Raw genomic sequence first — 17,280 nt, forward strand, 5'->3', positions numbered from 1 at the left:
CGTGTCGAAGAGTGAGCAGGTCTCAACTTGGACACTACCGTGTCGAGGAGTGGGCAGGTCTCAACTTGGACACTACCGTGTCGAGGAGTGGGCAGGTGTCAACTTGGACATTACCGTGTTGAGGAGTGGGCAGGTGTCAACTTGGACATTACCGTGTTGAGGAGTGGGCAGGTGTCAACTTGGACACTACCATGTCACGGAGTGGACAGGTCTCAACTTGGACACTACCGTGTCGAGGAGTGAGCAGGTCTCAACTTGGACACTACCGTGTCGAGGAGTGAGCAGGTCTCAACTTGGACACTACCGTGTCGAGGAGTGGGCAGGTCTCAACTTGGACACTACCGTGCCACGGAGAGGGCAGGTCCCACCGCGCGGGCCACTCACCGTGTCGAGGAGGGGCAGTTGCCGCTGCAGTGTCCCAGCTCGACGGGCTCGCTGACGCAGGAGCCCACGGAGATGCTCTCGCTGGTGGTGAACGAGTCACACTTGGGCCGCGAGGTGTCGTTGCGCTCGCACTGCACGGGGCAGCAGCCCGACTCGTCGTACGTGGGGGGGCTCTGCGCGCACAACACACCGACGCCGGACGGACCGTTTCACCGCCACGAACCGCCAAAGCAACCGACCACCACCGTTTGGGAAACCGTCGGCTGTTTGGAGGCGGGCGCTGTTCGTGAGCGGCCGCGTCTTAAACCCTTGCCCCTGTTAGGAGATATCTGCAAGTTGTAACTCTACACGGGTGTGAACTCAGACTAACTCTACACAGCTGTGAACTGAGACTCACTCTACACAGCTGTGAAATCAGACTCACTCTACACAGCTGTGAACTGAGACTCACTCTACACAGCTGTGAACTCAGACTCACTCTACACAGCTGTGGACTGAGACTCACTCTACACAGCTGTGAACTCAGACTCACTCTACACAGCTGTGAACTCAGACTCACTCTACACAGCTGTGAACTGAGACTCACTCTACACAGCTGTGAACTCAGACTCACTCTACACGGGTGTGAACCCAGACTAACTCTACACAGCTGTGAACTCAGACTCACTCTACACGGGTGTGAACTCAGACTCACTCTACACGGGTGTGAACCCAGACTCACTCTACACAGCTGTGAACTCAGACTCACTCTACACAGCTGTGAACTCAGACTCACTCTACACAGCTGTGAACTCAGACTCACTCTACACAGCCGTGAACTCTGCCATAACTGAACACGGGTGTGAACTCAGACTCACTCTACACGGGTGTGAACCCTGCCATAACTGAACACAGCTGTGTGAGTGGCCAGGGCCTTCCTCCCTCTGGAGGGTGACGCCGCCGACCCGGGAGGCGAACCTTGCAGCTGGACAGGTCGAAGGCGGCGCAGCTGGTCACCGTCTCCACGAGGGCTGCGCTGCCCTGGTGCGCCGCACACGAGAACTGCACGCAGCTGTCCGACGGGTGCCTCCAGCTACTACCAACCTACAGCGGGCGGCAGGGGTGGTGATGGTAGAGTTAGGGGGTGGGTGATGGTAGTGGTGGAGGAGGTGGTGGAGGAGGAGGTGGTGGAGGAGGAGGTGGAGGAGGTGGTGGTGGTGGTGATGGAGGAGGTAGTGGTGGAGGAGGTAGTGGTGGAGGTGGTGGTGGTGGTGGTGGAGAAGGAGGAGGTGGTGGAGGAGGTAGTGGTGGAGGAGGTGGTGCTGATGGTGGTGGAGGTGGAGGAGGTGGTGGTGGAGTAGGTAGTGGTGGAGGGGGTGGTGGAGGTGGTGGAGGAGGTGGTGGAGGAGGTGGTGCTGGTGGTGGTGGTGGTGGTGGAGGTGGAGGTAGTGGTGGAGGAGGTGGTGGAGGTGGTGGAGCAGGTGGTGGTGGAGGAGGTGGTGGAGGTGGTGGAGGAGGTGGTGCTGGTGGTGATTGTAGGGTTAGACAGACAGACAGCCATACCGACAGACAGACCCTTACCTCATAGGACTTATCGCCGTACACGCAGGCATCTGTTGGGGGAAGGGGGCAGAGAGGCGACAGCGGCGTCTTGAGAGTCACGGACGGACGCGGCGTGAACGTCGCACAAACTCCTCCATCCCACCACCACGGAGGGTCTCCCCTTCCCCTTCGTTAGCGAACTCTGAACTCCAACCCAAAACCCCAACCCAACCCAACCCCATAACCCAAACCCACAACCCCAAACCCCAACCTTAAACACATAATCCCCAACACCAAACCAAACCCACAACCCTAACCACAACCCAAAACCACAACCCCACAACCCCACCCCAAACCTAAACCCACAACCCCAACCCAAAACCACAACCCCAACCCAAAACCACAACCCCAACCACAACCCCACAACCCCACCCCAAACCTAAACCCACAACCCCACAACCCCAACCCAAAACCACAACCCCAACCTCAACCCCCTATGGTGCAGTGCCGGGTCTCCGCCTGACCACTGCCGTTGCTGCCGATGACGAAACCGGCGCGCGACCCTCACCGCACTGCAGGGCCGGGCAGCACGCGTCGGCACCAGCGGCCGGGACGACGTTGACCCCCGGGGGGCACGAGGGGGTCGGCTGGAGGCACGGCACGGCCGACGACTCCACCTGTCCACCAGCCAGGCAGGACTTCTGGTCGCAGCCTTCCAGCCACGTGTCACCAGCCTGCATGGAGGAGGCAACACACACACGCCCACAGACTCAGTACTGCCCACAGACTCAACACTGCACCATAGACTCAGCACTGCCCACAGACTCAGTACTGCCCACAGACTCAACACTGCCCATAGACTCAACACTGCACCATAGACTCAGCACTGCCCATAGACTCAACACTGCCCATAGACTCAACACTGCACCATAGACTCAGCACTGCCCCATAGACTCAGCACTGCCCACAGACTCAGCACTGCCCACAGACTCAGCACTGCCCATAGACTCAACACTGCCCATAGACTCAACACTGCACCATAGACTCAGCACTGCCCCATAGACTCAGCACTGCCCACAGACTCAGCACTGCCCACAGACTCAGCACTGCCCATAGACTCAACACTGCCCATAGACTCAACACTGCACCATAGACTCAGCACTGCCCCATAGACTCAGCACTGCCCATAGACTCAACACTGCCCATAGACTCAACACTGCCCATAGACTCAACACTGCACCATAGACTCAGCACTGCCCCATAGACTCAACACTGCCCATAGACTCAATACTAAGTCGGCACTCACGTATTTGGGGATGTGGTCGCTTGTCCAGCAGTCTGCAAGCCACGAGAGAGGGGAGAGAGAGGTGAGTCAGCATCTGTGTTTAGACCGGAGGATTAAGAAGCTATTTGCATTTCATGGCAATAAAACAGGAGGTGCGTTAAGATGTTTAAACACCAAATAGATAAATACCACTCACGGGGAATCAAGTCTTTATCGTAAGCGCCATGTACTCTGACAGCCTCGTGGCCTTACCAGGACACGCGTCCACACACAAGCCTCGTCGCCTTACCAGGACACGTCCAAGCAAGCCTCGTGGCCTTACCAGGACACGTGTCCACACACAAGCCTCGTGGCCTTACCAGGACACGCGTCCACGCACACGTCCGAGCCGGCCTCCTGCAGCTTCTGGCCTTCTGGACAGAAGCAGCCCTCACCCACCCATACGCTGCCCTCCTCGGCACTGCACGGGACACACACACGCGTGTGTGGGCACGTGTGTGGGCACGTGTGGACACACGGGGGGGGGGGAGGGGACACACACGCGGGGACATGTGTGAACATGCGTGGGCACACGCGGGGATGTGTGGGAGTGTTGGAGTGCTGGGAGTGTTGGTAGTGATGGGAGTGTTGGAGTGATGGGAGTTTTGGAGTGATGTGTGTGATGTGAGTGATGGACTGATGGTAGTGATGGTAGTGTTGGTAGTGATGTGAGTGATGGTAGTGATGGTAGTGTTGGTAGTGATGTGTGTGATGTGAGTGATAGTGATGATGTGAGTGATTTGTGTGATGGTAGTGATGTGAGTGATGTGTGTGATGGTAGTGATGGTGATGATGTGAGTGATGGTGATGATGTGAGTGATGTGAGTGATGTGTGTGATGGTGATGATGTGAGTGATGTGTGTGATGGTAGTGTTGGTAGTGATCTGAGTAATGTGTGTGATGTGAGTGATGTGAGTGATGGTGATGATGTGAGTGATGTGAGTGATGTGTGTGATGGTAGTGATGGTGATGATGTGAGTGATGGTAGTGATGGTGATGATGGTAGTGATGGTGATGATGTGAGTGATGGTGATGATGTGAGTGATGGTGATGATGTGAGTGATGGTGATGATGTGAGTGATGTGAGTGATGTGTGTGATGTGAGTGATGGTGATGTGAGTGATGGTGATGATGGTAGTGATGGTGATGATGTGAGTGATGGTGATGATGGTAGTGATGGTGATGATGTGAGTGATGGTGATGATGTGAGTGATGGTGATGATGTGAGTGATGGTAGTGATGGTGATGATGGTAGTGATGGTGATGATGTGAGTGATGGTGATGATGTGAGTGATGGTGATGATGTGAGTGATGGTGATGATGTGAGTTATGTGAGTGATGGTGATGATGGTAGTGATGGTGATGATGTGAGTGATGGTGATGATGGTAGTGATGGTGATGATGTGAGTGATGGTGATGATGGTAGTGATGGTGATGATGTGAGTGATGGTAGTGATGGTGATGATGGTAGTGATGGTGATGATGTGAGTGATGGTGGTGATGTGAGTGATGATGTGAGTGATGGTGATGATGGTAGTGAAGGTGATGATGTGAGTGATGGTAGTGATGGTGATGATGTGAGTGATGGTAGTGATGGTGATGATGTGAGTGATGGTGATGATGTGAGTGATGGTGATGATGTGAGTGATGTGAGTGATGGTGATGATGTGAGTGATGTGAGTGATGGTAGTGATGGTGATGATGTGAGTGATGGTGATGATGTGAGTGATGGTAGTGATGGTGATGATGTGAGTGATGGTGATGATGTGAGTGATGGTGATGATTGTAGTGATGGTGATGATGTGAGTGATGGTAGTGATGATGTGAGTGATGGTGATGATGTGAGTGATGGTAGTGATGATGTGAGTGATGGTGATGATGTGAGTGATGGTAGTGATGGTGATGATGTGAGTGATGGTAGTGATGGTGATGATGTGAGTGATGGTAGTGATGGTGATGATGTGAGTGATGTGAGTGATGGTGATGATGTGAGTGATGTGAGTGATGGTGATGATGTGAGTGATGGTGATGATGTGAGTGATGGTAGTGATGATGTGAGTGATGGTGATTGTAGTGATGGTGATGATGTGAGTGATGGTAGTGATGATGTGAGTGATGTGAGTGATGGTGATGATGTGAGTGATGGTGATGATGTGAGTGATGGTAGTGATGGTGATGATGTGAGTGATGGTGATGATGTGAGTGATGTGAGTGATGGTGATGATGTGAGTGATGTGAGTGATGGTAGTGATGGTGATGATGTGAGTGATGGTGATGATGTGAGTGATGGTAGTGATGGTGATGATGTGAGTGATGGTGATGATGTGAGTGATGGTGATGATGTGAGTGATGGTGATGATGTGAGTGATGGTGATGATGTGAGTGATGGTAGTGATGATGTGAGTGATGGTGATGATGTGAGTGATGGTAGTGATGGTGATGATGTGAGTGATGGTAGTGATGGTGATGATGTGAGTGATGGTAGTGATGGTGATGATGTGAGTGATGTGAGTGATGGTGATGATGTGAGTGATGTGAGTGATGGTGATGATGTGAGTGATGGTGATGATGTGAGTGATGGTGATGATGTGAGTGATGGTGATGATGTGAGTGATGGTAGTGATGATGTGAGTGATGGTAGTGATGATGTGAGTGATGGTGATTGTAGTGATGGTGATGATGTGAGTGATGGTAGTGATGGTGATGATGTGAGTGATGGTGATGATGTGAGTGATGGTGATGATGTGAGTGATGGTAGTGATGGTGATGATGTGAGTGATGGTGATGATGTGAGTGATGTGAGTGATGGTGATGATGTGAGTGATGGTGATGATGTGAGTGGGGTTGAGGGCTCACGTCTCCACGCCGCAGGTGATCTCCACCTTGGCTGCGCACGCCTTGTACACCAGCTGGCCCGGGCACTCGAACGCTGCGAAAGACATTGAACAACAATTTCTCTAGAGATGCCGCTTGTTGTTGTGTAGTGTATAGTGTAGTAGTGTATAGTGTAGTGTATAGCATAGTGTATAGTGTTGTAGTGTATAGTGTAGTGTATAGTCTAGTGTGTAGTGTTGTAGTGTATAGTAGTGTATAGTGTAGTGTATTGTGTCGTAGGGGAGTGTTTTTTAGTTTGAATGTTCACCACAACAACTGTGGCTAATGCAGCGACATGATTCCTTGCTAAAGGTTTCTGTTTTGGGTTTTCACATCTTAACACGACTCCTGTTTCATTACTGCCAGAAAGGGTAAAACCACTTCTTTGTTTTTTTTTGTCTCTTTGCGTTCCAAACGTCCGACGTTTCGGGACACGGTCCTCCCCCCGTCCCCCCCCCCGGGCACGACTCACGGCAGCGTCCTTGGGACAGCGACCTCCAGTCGACGCACTTCCCCACGCGACCGCACTCCGCCGCGGCCGTCTGCGCGCTGGAGCAGTCGATCTCCGTGCGGTTCGCGACGCAGTGGTCGAACTTGCAGCCCTCGTGGTACACGCTCAGGTCCACGTCATCCTTGCACGACTTGAAGTTCCTAGCCGAGGAGGTGGTGGAGGAGGAGGTGGAGGAGGTGGTGGAGGAGATTGAGATGGGCGAATGGCAACGTCCTCCGGGGAGACGCGAGCGAGCGAGTGAACTTACGGCGTGGGGGGGGGGGGGGTGCTGTAGCGGCTACACGTGGATAGACTCCTACCCCGAAGGGGGGGGGGGGGGGTGGGAAGAGGCAGTGGATGGAGGAGGGGGAGGAGGTAAAGGAGGGAGGTGGGGGAGGGGGAGGAGGGGGGAGGAGAGAGGGGGTGGTGGGAGGAACCACCCGCGGGTCGCTAGCGAGGGAGAGGGTCGCGAGCCAGTGAGAGGGTCGCCAGCGAACGAGCGAGCGTCTTACTCCAGGATCAGCTGGTCGCAGATCTTGGCGCCTTCGCAGTCCGCTGGTGGCGGCGGCGGCGGCTTGCATCCCCCGCCGGGCGGCAGCTGGGGCCTCACGCACTGCGGCCTCGCGGCGTCAGCGATCAGCCAGTCCTGCGCCGTGGACAGGCAGCAGTTGTCGACGGGCCGCGACGCTCCGTCCCGCCCGGAGCAGTCGTCGGTGCGGTCGTTGTTGCACCTCCCTGGGGGGGGGGGGGGGGGCAGGTGGAGGAGTGGGGGGGGAGGAGAAGAGGAGGTTGAGGAGGAGTGAAGGAGCAGGAGGGCGCGGCCGCGACGGTCATTCTCAGAATCTGAATATTTTGTATTTATCTTCCCTGGAGGCATCCGATGAGATATGTTGCTCTGTTGTTCCAGAGATGTCCAGTAGGGGCATGCGGTCAGAACAACAACAACAAACACAACAACAACAAACAATACTCACAGACACGATAGGAGTGCAGAATGTATGAAAGGTAAACAAATCGCTTCGAATCGACGCACAAATAAAATTTACTGTTTTTAGTTTCCATCTTGCCAGGTGCGAGGCTCCAGCTGAGCTGCTACGAAGCAGCTCAGATTGTCAGAAGCGGCGTGCCCATCACGGACGATAGCAGCTCAATCACGTGGTCTGATGTCGTCATCATCATCATCACGTGGACAATCAACTTCTACACCATCAGTTTAACACGTAGGCTTTCGCGACCAATATTATTCATAATCAACGTTTTTTGGTTTAGATCGCGTTATTTATAAATGTGTCGTAACCCTCCACCATTCTGGCGAATTGCCCGATGATGCTGGATGCAATTAACAGCGAAACGTCGTACTCAAATTGTAAATGTTGTGGTTTCACGCTTCAACACACCGGTGGGCTAAAGCAGTGAACTATTTGTCTTTTGTCAACGTGACACTTTTTACTGATTGGCCGTGTCGGGTGGTGGAGGGTTACGACACATTTCTACACCATCACCATCTACACCGTCTACACCGTCACCGTCCGCACGTACCGCACTGTCCCTCCGTGTTGTCTCCGAACAGCTCCCTGGGCACGTCGATGAGGAAGCCCAGGCCGTTGAACTGGATCTTGACGCGGATATCAGCGATCACCACGAAGTCGTCCGTCTTCACCGACGACACCTGGAAGCCCTTGTCAGTGAACGGAGCCTTCTTCGTCTGCCCGTTCAGCTGGATCTGAGGGGGCGAGAGACGGTGCGGAAACGTCAAAAACAAACAAGCGACGATGTCATCTTCCCAGCGGTGGCGGCGGTGGCTTTTGATCTGGGTCATCGGATAGACGGTCACCATGCCGCGTGCTTTCAGATGCTAGATACACTGCACTATACACTACACTATACACTACAATACACTACACACTACTATACACTACACTATATATACTACAATACACTACACTATACACTACACTATACACTACACTATACAAAGATATACAATACCATACTCTACACACTACAATACTACATTAGACTATCACCAATTACATTGGTCGCGATGGCGGGGGGTGGGGGGGTGGGGCAGGGGGGCAGAGGTCTCAACCGGGTACCCGATACCCGTACCCTACCCGATACCCGGCTACCCGTACCCGGCCGGGTACGGGTACCCGTTTGCGACCCTGGTGCGGCCGGGTACGGGTACGGGTAGACCGTGAGTCACCGGTAAGTAACCGTTTGTCACTCATTTCAGGTAGGGTACGGGTAGGGAACGGGTACCTGTACCCGGTTGGGTACGGGTACCCGTTTGCGACCCTGGTGCGGCCGGGTACGGGTACGGGTAAGGAATCAAAACCCGTTTGCGACCTCTGCAGGGAGGCCGGGGGGGGGGGGGGGGGTGGCTGACCTTGCGCAGGGCGAAGTCGACCTCGGAGGCGAGGCCGACACGCAGCTCGTTGCCCTTGTAGGCGATGATGAGCGTGCGGGGGCACGAGACGTGGTGACGAGCGTCGCAGTCGAAGAATTCGGCGCTGATGGAGAGGTCGTAGGTCTTCTGCTTCTCCTGCAGCAGCACGTAGCTGCACGGGTCCAGCAGCGTGAACTTCGCGCCGTCGAACGTGCGCATGTGGGGGTCTCCGTAGCCCGTGCAGAGGCCTGCGTGGCGGGGGTGGGAGGGTTGTCGGGGTTAGGGGGGCGGGGGGGGGCTGTTAAGACGTAATCACGTCGGTGTTGATTTTCTTCTTGGGGTCAAAGATGGCGTGAATATAGTTGAATCTTGTAGTAGTAGGTTTTTACCCTTTCAACTGGTACAAAAATTGACACCTTTATACAAGGCATCATGTTTGCAATAACCACAACTTCTTCTTCTTTAGTGCTGCCTAACGGCGTGTGCGACTTCACGATAATATTGGTCCCGGTCTAGCACGGCGTGTAGAGTTTGTGCTGTTGTTAATTGTAGCCATGTTTTGATGTTACTGAGCCATGTCGTTTTTGGCCGTCCTGGTCGTTTTTTCCCTTCGATTTTTCCTTCCAGGATTTGCTTTAATAGCTGGTATTTGTGGTCGTTTCGGGCAATGTGGCCTAGGTAGTAACACAACACAAGCAGTCAAAATGCAAACAAAAAGAAACAACTCTGATGATGATAATGATATGCACTGCCCTTGAAGTTGATTGGTCCACACCTGGGACAACTTTTCTTAGAGCCTAGTCTCCATTGGTGTTGGACCAGATGACGACAACTCAAAGACAGTGCACTATCAGAGTATTGAGAGCTCGGGGTAAGTATTTACACTATGAGACATCTCCTTTACCAGTGGCAAAATATAGTAGTAGGTTTTTACCCTTTCAACTGACTGCTTGTGTTGTGGTTATTGTAAACATGATGCCTTGTATAAAGGTGTCAGTTTTTGTACCAGTTGAAAGGGTAAAAACCTACTATATTTTGCCACTGGTAAAGGAGATGTCTCATGGTATAAGTTTAATCTTGATTTGAAGCTTTCATGACTGCAGGGATCCACACTCTTTGGTTCTTTCGGTAAAGTCACGTGGGTAGAAAATCAATAATAGATCACGACGTTTTGTCTGAGCCTACTTCAGCAGTTTTCTCTTACTGTGGTTGTCCCACCTGATGACGATTGCTTGTATTGCTGTATCAAGCACGATAGCTGTATCAAGCACTTAGCTGTATCGAGTACTTAGCTGTATCAAGCAATTAGCTGTATCAAGTACTTAGCTGTATCAAGTACTTAGCTGTATCAAGTACTTAGCTGTATCAAGCACTTAGCTGTATCAAGCACTTAGCTGTATCAAGCACTTAGCTGTATCGAGTACTTAGCTGTATCAAGCAATTAGCTGTATCAAGTACTTAGCTGTATCAAGTACTTAGCTGTATCAAGTACTTAGCTGTATCAAGCACTTAGCTGTATCAAGCACTTAGCTGTATCAAGCACTTAGCTGTATCAAGTACTTAGCTGTATCAAGTACTTAGCTGTATCAAGTACTTAGCTGTATCATGCACTTAGCTGTATCAAGCACTTAGCTGTATCAAGTACTTAGCTGTATCAAGCACTTAGCCGTATCAAGCACTTAGCTGTATCAAGCACTTAGCTGTATCAAGCACTTAGCTGTATCAAGCACTTAGCTGTATCAAGTACTTAGCTGTATCAAGCACTTAGCTGTATCAAGTACTTAGCTGTATCAAGCACTTAGCTGTATCAAGCACTTAGCTGTATCAAGCACTTAGCTGTATCAAGCACTTAGCTGTATCAAGCACTTAGCTGTATCAAGCACTTAGCTGTATCAAGCACTTAGCTGTATCAAGTACTTAGCTGTATAAAGCACTTAGCTGTATCAAGCACTTAGCTGTATCAAGCACTTAGCTGTATCAAGCACTTAGCTGTATCAAGCACTTAGCTGTATCAAGCACTTAGCTGTATCAAGCACTTAGCTGTATCAAGCACTTAGCTGTATCAAGTACTATAGCTGTATCAAGCACTTAGCTGTATCAAGCACTTAGCTGTATCAAGCACTTAGCTGTATCAAGCACTTAGCTGTATCAAGCACTTAGCTGTATCAAGCACTTAGCTGTATCAAGCACTTAGCTGTATCAAGTACGATAGCTGTATCAAGCACGACTGCTGTATCGTATCCCGCGAAGCTTCGTAAGTCGGCTGGTCCGTTAGTCGCGGCGGAGTCCCCCGTAGTCCCGCGCCTGCGATCGTCGCCACTCACAGTCGCACTGCCAGTGGAAGCAGCAGCCGTCGACGTCCGGGGCGCGCACGGGCTTGCGCCCGGAGACGCACACGGGCGCCGGTAGCTCCGTGCAGGGCCTCTTCTCCATGCTGACCTTGGAGCCGCTGCCCAGGCACGTGGCCACCATGCAGTCGGCCGTGTTCCACGTCTCTCCGAGCTGCGGGGGGCGGCGGGGGGACGACGCGAACGCAGCAGCAGTGGCGTTAGCGTGACATGACACGGAGCCGCAGCGTGATATGACACACTACACTATATACTGTACTGTAGACTACACTATACACTACACTATACACTACACTATACACTACTATACACTACACTATATACTACAATATATACTACACTATACACTACTATACACTACACATTACACTATTCACTACTATACACTATACTACTATATTACACTATACACTACACTATTCACTACTATACACTACACTACTATATTACACTATACACTACACTATACACTACACTACATACTACACTATACACTACACTATTCACTACTATACACTACACTACTATACTACACTACACACTACACTATTCACTACTATACACTACACTACTATATTACACTATACACTACACTATTCACTACTATACACTACCATAGATTGCACGACACACTACACGACACGACTAAATACCACTATACACTACACTGCCCACTACATCAAACACTCGCCGCGCACCGGACAAACTACGAGCGGCCATTCTACACCGGAAGGCCCCGTTCGAGCTCACCGCGCGAGGTGGCACCAGAGCGTCGCAGTCGCCGATTGGTGGAGGCTTTGTGGGCGGAGGCTTTGTGGGCGGAGCCTTGGTGGGCGGAGGTCTGGTGGGCGGCGGCTTAGCGGTGGTCCGCACGGCCGTGACGAAGGCCGTGGTGGCCGGGCACGGCACCACGCTCGCCTCCACGCCCGAGCAGTCCGGCCTGCAGATGGCCACGCGGCACTTGCCGTCCCGCTGCGTGGTGTTGTACAGCACCTCGCCTGGGGGGTACAGAGAAACAAGAGGGTTCGGAACCAGCCGGCAGCCCTGGTTAATACTGCGATGTGCGTGTCGAGCGTAGAGATACCGCTGCTACTGCTACTACTACACTTGCCGTCCCACTGCGTGGTGTTGTATAGCACCTCGCCTGGGGGCACAGAGAAACAAGAGGGTTTACGAAGGTTCTGAAACCAGCCGGCAGCCCTGGTTAATACTGCGATGTGCTACTACTGCTCTTGCATCGTGCTGATTGGCTGTGGCTCTGCTGTCACCCACTCAGTGGGCTGAGTGTGATTGATGCTGATTGGCTGTGGCTCTGCTGTCACCCACTCAGTGGGCTGAGTGTGATTGATGCTGATTGGCTGTGGCTGAGTTTGATTGATGCTGATTGGCTGTGGCTCTGCCAACCACTCAGTGGGCCGAGTCGTCTGCTGGGCAGGAGCCAGCAAAATCTCATTGTCACTGAGCGCGCTCATCACTGAAAGGTCGATCGTCAATCTTTGGCATGGAGATACGCGGAAAATGGTTATGCTTTTGGATCATCCGCGCTTTTGGAATTGTACGCGGCCATCCTTCCCGTCATTCGTGCGGATAATCGAGCATCTCCAGAGTACGAGTTAGATTTAGAACTAGACTGGCACACGCACCTGCAGGGGTGACCGTCTTGCCGGCAGTGCAGAAACACGGAGCTGCAAACACAAGCAGAGGTAGGAGAGGCATCATCAGTCACCAGGCATCAACAGGTCACGTTCTAAACCATGGGACCAGAGGTCGCAAACAGGTTTTGATTCCTTACCCGTACCCGGCCGCACCAGGGTTGCAAATGGGTACCCGTACCCGGCCGTACCCATACCCTACCCGTACCCGGCCCGGTACGGGTAGGGTACGGGTAGGGTACGGGTATCGGGTACCCGATTGCGACCTCTGGGATGAAGCCATGTTGCAGGCGCGGGTGGGTTGATTCTAGGAACTTGAATTGTGAGAGGAGACAAGACGTTGGGAAATGAGTGACAAACAGTTACTCACCAGTGACTCACGGTCTACCTGTACTCGTACCCGGCCGCATCAGGGTCGCAAACGGCTACCCGTACCCGGCCGGGTACAGGTAGCCGGGTATCGGGTAGGGTACACGGGTATCTGGTACCCGGTTGCGACCTCTGCATGGGACTCTTTGAAACTCTCTTTATTTTACAAGGTGTAAGGGCCACTAAAGCTGCATAGCTCTCTTTCAGAAACGACCTGGCTATCACAAACGACAGCATCTCAACGAAGTGGATAATCGTCACCACGCTTTCCCACCTGATGAGGGATGCTTGTGTTGCGCCCAAAACGTCGTGATTTATTTCATTTTTCTACCTTCGTGACTTTACCGAAAGAACCAAAGAGTATGGATTCCCGCAGTCACGAAAGCTTCAAGTCAAGATTGGCTGATCGTCATCACGTGGACATTTATAGGAGCCAAATAATCAAAACGCGTGATGTCAGGGTCGGGATCAAACCCACGGCCTCCCGCATACCGGGCGAGAGAGTTAACATCATGCCTAATAGTGACGCAACGGTTTAACTAAAATAGTATTGACATTGGATCTACACTACACAACACTATACACGACAGCGCTATACTAAATTGAAAACTAATTTCTGTAGAACTGCTTTGTGAGTTTAGTTTGTTGTCCTTCCCTCCACACCTCCGATTAGCGCAGTTGGTTATGCACAATGTGAGTACTACACTATACACTACATACCACACTATACACTACACTATACACTACTTTACACTTCACAATATACACTTCAATATACAGTACACACTATTATACACACGATACTACACTACACTATACACTACACATACACTATACACTTCTACACTATACACTACACATACACTATACACTTCTACACATACACTATACACTACTACACACTACACTATACACTACACATACACTATACACTACACTATACACTACACTACACATACACTATACACTTCTACACTATACACTACACACTACACTATACACTACACTACTACACTATACACTACACATACACGATACACTTCTACACTACACACTATACACTACACTATACACTACACTATACACTACACATACACTATACACTACTACACACTACACTATACACTACACACTATACACTACACTATACACTACACTACTACACTATACACTACACATACACTATACACTACTACACTATACACTTCACTACACATACACTATACACTACTACACTATACACTTCACTACACACTACACTATACACTACACATACACTATACACTTCTACACTATACACTACACTATACACTACACTACACACTATACACTACACTACTACACTATACACTACACATACACTATACACTACTACACACTACACTATACACTACACTATACACTACACTATACACTACACTATACACTACACTACTACACTATACACTACACATACACTATACACTACTACTACACTATACACTTCTACACTATACACTACACTACTACACTATACACTACACTATACACTACTACACTATACACTACACTATACACTACACATACACTATACACTACTACACACTACACTATACACTACACTACACACTACTACACTATACACTTCTACACTATACACTACACTACACACTACACTACTACACTATACACTACACATACACTATACACTACTACACTATACACTACACTACACACTACTACACTATACACTTCTACACTATACACTACACTACTACACTATACACTACACTATACACTACTACACACTACACTATACACTACACTACACACTATACACTTCTACACTATACACTACACTACACACTATACACTACACTATACACTACACTACACACTACAGTGACTACACTATACACTACTACACTTACACGATACACTACCATGCACTACAAACTACACCACATACAAACGCGCCAACGAAAATACCGCCCTCCCCCCGCCCCGCCCCCATCCGTTGGCCGTCACGGCCGTCGCCCCCCTCTCACTCGTGACGCGGATCTCCGTGGTGGCCTCCGTGGTGACGGCCGCCGTCTCCGTGGGTGCCGGCGGCGCCGCCGTCGTGCCGAGCGACGTCCCGACTCCTGCCGTGGTCGCCGGGACCTCGGCGCAGCACACGCGGATCTCGTAGTTGTAGCAGAGGCCCAGCGGACCGCTCTGGTCCACGTTGCGGCACACGAGGCCCACCGAGGCGTCGCAGGTCACTGCCTGCCCGTTCGCGGCGAGCGGCTCGCCGGGCAGGCGCGTCGAGCGGCAGTCGACGCTCTGCACGCGCTGGCTGGGCCCGCACGGCGGCCCACGTGACGCCGCCATCTTGTCGAACGTCTCGAAGTCGCCGCCGTCGTCGCCCGGCGAAGGGCTGCTCACGTCGAGCCACTGGGTCCAGCGGCCGGAGCATTCTGTGAGAGGGGCGAGTTTGTGTGGGTCGGTGTGCGTGTGTCGGTATGTGTGTGTGTCGGTGTGTCAGTGTGTCAGTGTGTGTGTGTGTGTGTCGGTGCGTGTGTGTCGGTGCGTGTGTGTCAGTGTGTGTCAGTGTGTGTGTGTCAGTGTGTGTGTGTGGCGTTCCATTCTTATGAGCCAAGTTAATTATTATTTTGTTATTACATGTATCATCGTTCGTGAGGTGTTGTTTACCTCTCAATTCATTAATTTGTTCCTTGTCTGATGGTGGCCAAATTGTGTCTGGCGTGGTCAAACTTCCGTTCAATGGGTGACCCCAGGGGATATTTTCCCGTGTTAATCCCAAGCTGTGGAATTCACTTCCTAGAAAATTCGATGTGCCGAATCTTTATTTAAGAATCATTTTTTACTTCAAGGGCTTATCTCCCCATTGATTTGGTTTTATGTTTTGGGAATGTGGAGGGTGGGGTAGGTTTAAGAATTGCGTGAGTTATTTACTTGGTTGCTTATAACTCTGTGCAATACCTCGCGACCTCTGGGTTAAACGTTCTTTATCGTGTAAATTATTCTTAATATTGTTGATTATACTCTTTGGTTCTTTCGGTAAAGTCAAAGAGTATGGATTCCTGCAGTCATGAAAGCTTCAAATCAAGATTGTTGATTATGTTAAATACATAGTTATCTGACGATGGAGGTGGTGTATTTTCACCTGATGATGGTGGTGGTGTTGGTTCTTCTCCTGATGATGGCGGTGGTGTCTTTTCTCCTGATGATGGTAGTTGTGTCGGTTCTGGTGGTGGTTCAGTGGGTGGCACCTGAGATGTCTCTTCCCCTGATGATGGTGGTGGTGTCTTCTCTCCTGATGATGGAGGTGGTGTCTTTTCTCCTGATGATGGTGGTGGTGTGGGTTCGTCTCCTGATGATTCTTCTGATGATGGTGGTTGTGTCGGTTCTGGTGCTGGTTCAGTGGGTGGCACCTGAGATGTCTCTTCCCCTGATGATGGTGGTGGTGTCTTCTCTCCTGATGATGGAGGTGGTGTCTTTTCTCCTGATGATGGTGGTGGCGTCTTTTCTCCTGATGATGGAGGTGGTGTCTTTTCTCCTGAAGATGGAGGTGGTGTCTTTTCTTCTGACGATGGAGGTGGTGTCTTTTCTCCTGAAGATGGAGGTGGTGTCTTTTCTCCTGATGATGGTGGTGGTGTCTTTTCTCCTGATGATGGAGGTGGTGTCTTTTCTCCTGAAGATGGAGGTGGTGTCTCTTCACCTGAAGATGGAGGTGGTGTCTTTTCTCCTGACGATGGCGGTGGTGTCTTTTCTCCTGAAGATGGAGGTGGTGTCTTTTCTCCTGACGATGGCGGTGGTGTCTTTTCTCCTGAAGATGGCGGTGGTGTCTTGTCTCCTGAAGATGGCGGTGGTGTCTTTTCTCCTGAAGATGGAGGTGGTGTCTTTTCTCCTGACGATGGCGGTGGTGTCTTTTCTCCTGAAGATGG

At 51.1% G+C, this 17,280-nt stretch overlaps 1 protein-coding gene across 1 annotated transcript; it reads right to left on the reverse strand.

Moving 5' to 3' along the window:
- Window positions 1-378: 378 nt before the first annotated feature.
- On the reverse strand, window positions 379-13,090 carry LOC144953112 (intestinal mucin-like protein). Its single transcript, XM_078883645.1, has 14 exons — window positions 12,974-13,090; window positions 12,081-12,328; window positions 11,307-11,484; window positions 8,983-9,230; window positions 8,133-8,316; window positions 7,106-7,328; window positions 6,576-6,754; window positions 6,086-6,158; window positions 3,550-3,650; window positions 3,212-3,243; window positions 2,474-2,639; window positions 1,945-1,976; window positions 1,342-1,467; window positions 379-557 (listed from the first exon to the last, which is right to left on the reverse strand). The coding sequence occupies exons 1-14, from the start codon at window positions 13,047-13,049 to the stop codon at window positions 381-383; spliced, it is 2,043 nt and encodes a 680-aa protein (XP_078739771.1). The 5' UTR covers window positions 13,050-13,090; the 3' UTR covers window positions 379-380.
- Between the last annotated feature and the right edge of the window lie 4,190 nt (window positions 13,091-17,280).

Source organism: Lampetra fluviatilis, chromosome 72, assembly GCF_964198595.1.
Source record: "Lampetra fluviatilis chromosome 72, kcLamFluv1.1, whole genome shotgun sequence".
NCBI lineage: Eukaryota > Metazoa > Chordata > Hyperoartia > Petromyzontiformes > Petromyzontidae > Lampetra > Lampetra fluviatilis.